Source organism: Myotis brandtii, unplaced genomic scaffold (genome assembly GCF_000412655.1).
Source record: "Myotis brandtii unplaced genomic scaffold, ASM41265v1 scaffold1463, whole genome shotgun sequence".
Lineage (NCBI taxonomy): Eukaryota > Metazoa > Chordata > Mammalia > Chiroptera > Vespertilionidae > Myotis > Myotis brandtii.
The window spans coordinates 28,967-29,899 of NW_005355258.1; the positions used below are offsets into that span (position 1 = coordinate 28,967).

Genomic DNA, 933 nt, shown 5'->3' on the forward strand with positions numbered 1-933 from the left:
GTGTCGGGGAGGTGAGTCTGGGTGTTGGGAGCAGGGTTTCGGGGGCTCAAGAAGCGTGTGTTCTTCAGGTCTGAGGGGACATGGAGGAGGAGGAGAAGGAAAGTCTTGACCTCCCAGGGAACACAGGTGCCTCTGAGGGCTGCTCCAGGCTCCAACTGAACTTCTGCATGGAGCTGAGGGTGTCCAGTCAGGCTCCAGCCTCGGTACCTTGTGACTGTCTTTATCGGGGCATCCTGGGCAGCATCCCTAGCCCTGCTCCCCAGCTGCCAGGAGCACCTCGATTCCCCGGTGCATCACCCAGAGATGCTACAGGTCCCTGGGAGACAGCATGGCTGCAGGTTAGGAACCACCACCAGCCACCCTCTGTGGCCCCGCAGCATGAGCTCAGGGACACGTGACGGCAAAGTGGTGACCGGCTCAGAAGCTGGTTACTAGCCCAGAGAGGAGAGGTGGGCAGAGAGGGGGGCGAGGGGGAGGAGAGAGAGACGCATGGCTCTAAGCCCCAGTGCTGAGTAGGCCTGCCAGCCCTCCCCGCTCCCCCCCACCATGGTGCCCATGCCCTGAGCTGACACCCGCCTCTCCCCAGTGCGGCCGACCCATGGAGCAGAGTTCCTGTATCGACTGCGGTGCGCCTGTCGGAGGGCAGAAGCACAAGCCCAACGAAGGATTCATGCAAGTCCAGTACGTAAGGCTGTTTCCTTCTCACTGCTCGGACCCTCTTACCCCCACCATGGGCTGTTTCTCTCCCACCTGATAAACTGACACAAAACAGGGATCACTACTGCAGTGCACATGGGCCACTGACCGGCAGGGATCGGGCCACGGTCCCATGGTCATACACGGCGATGTGCCAGATGCGCCATTGGCCACCTGGGCTCGGAAGGGCAGGGCAGAACACATATTAGTACTGTTATATGAGCACCTGTCCATACA

General features: G+C 60.7%; 1 protein-coding gene across 1 annotated transcript in view; it reads left to right on the top strand.

Annotated features, from left to right (window-relative positions):
* LOC102248092 (E3 ubiquitin-protein ligase RNF213) overlaps positions 1-685 on the top strand; it is a gene marked incomplete at both ends in the record, with an annotated part of 29,386 nt that extends 28,701 nt beyond the window's left edge. The window contains 2 exons of the mRNA XM_014535584.1: positions 76-203; positions 587-685. Coding sequence (XP_014391070.1) covers positions 76-203; positions 587-685 — 227 coding nt within the window. The remainder of the gene's footprint in view (positions 1-75; positions 204-586) is intronic.
* Between the last annotated feature and the right edge of the window lie 248 nt (positions 686-933).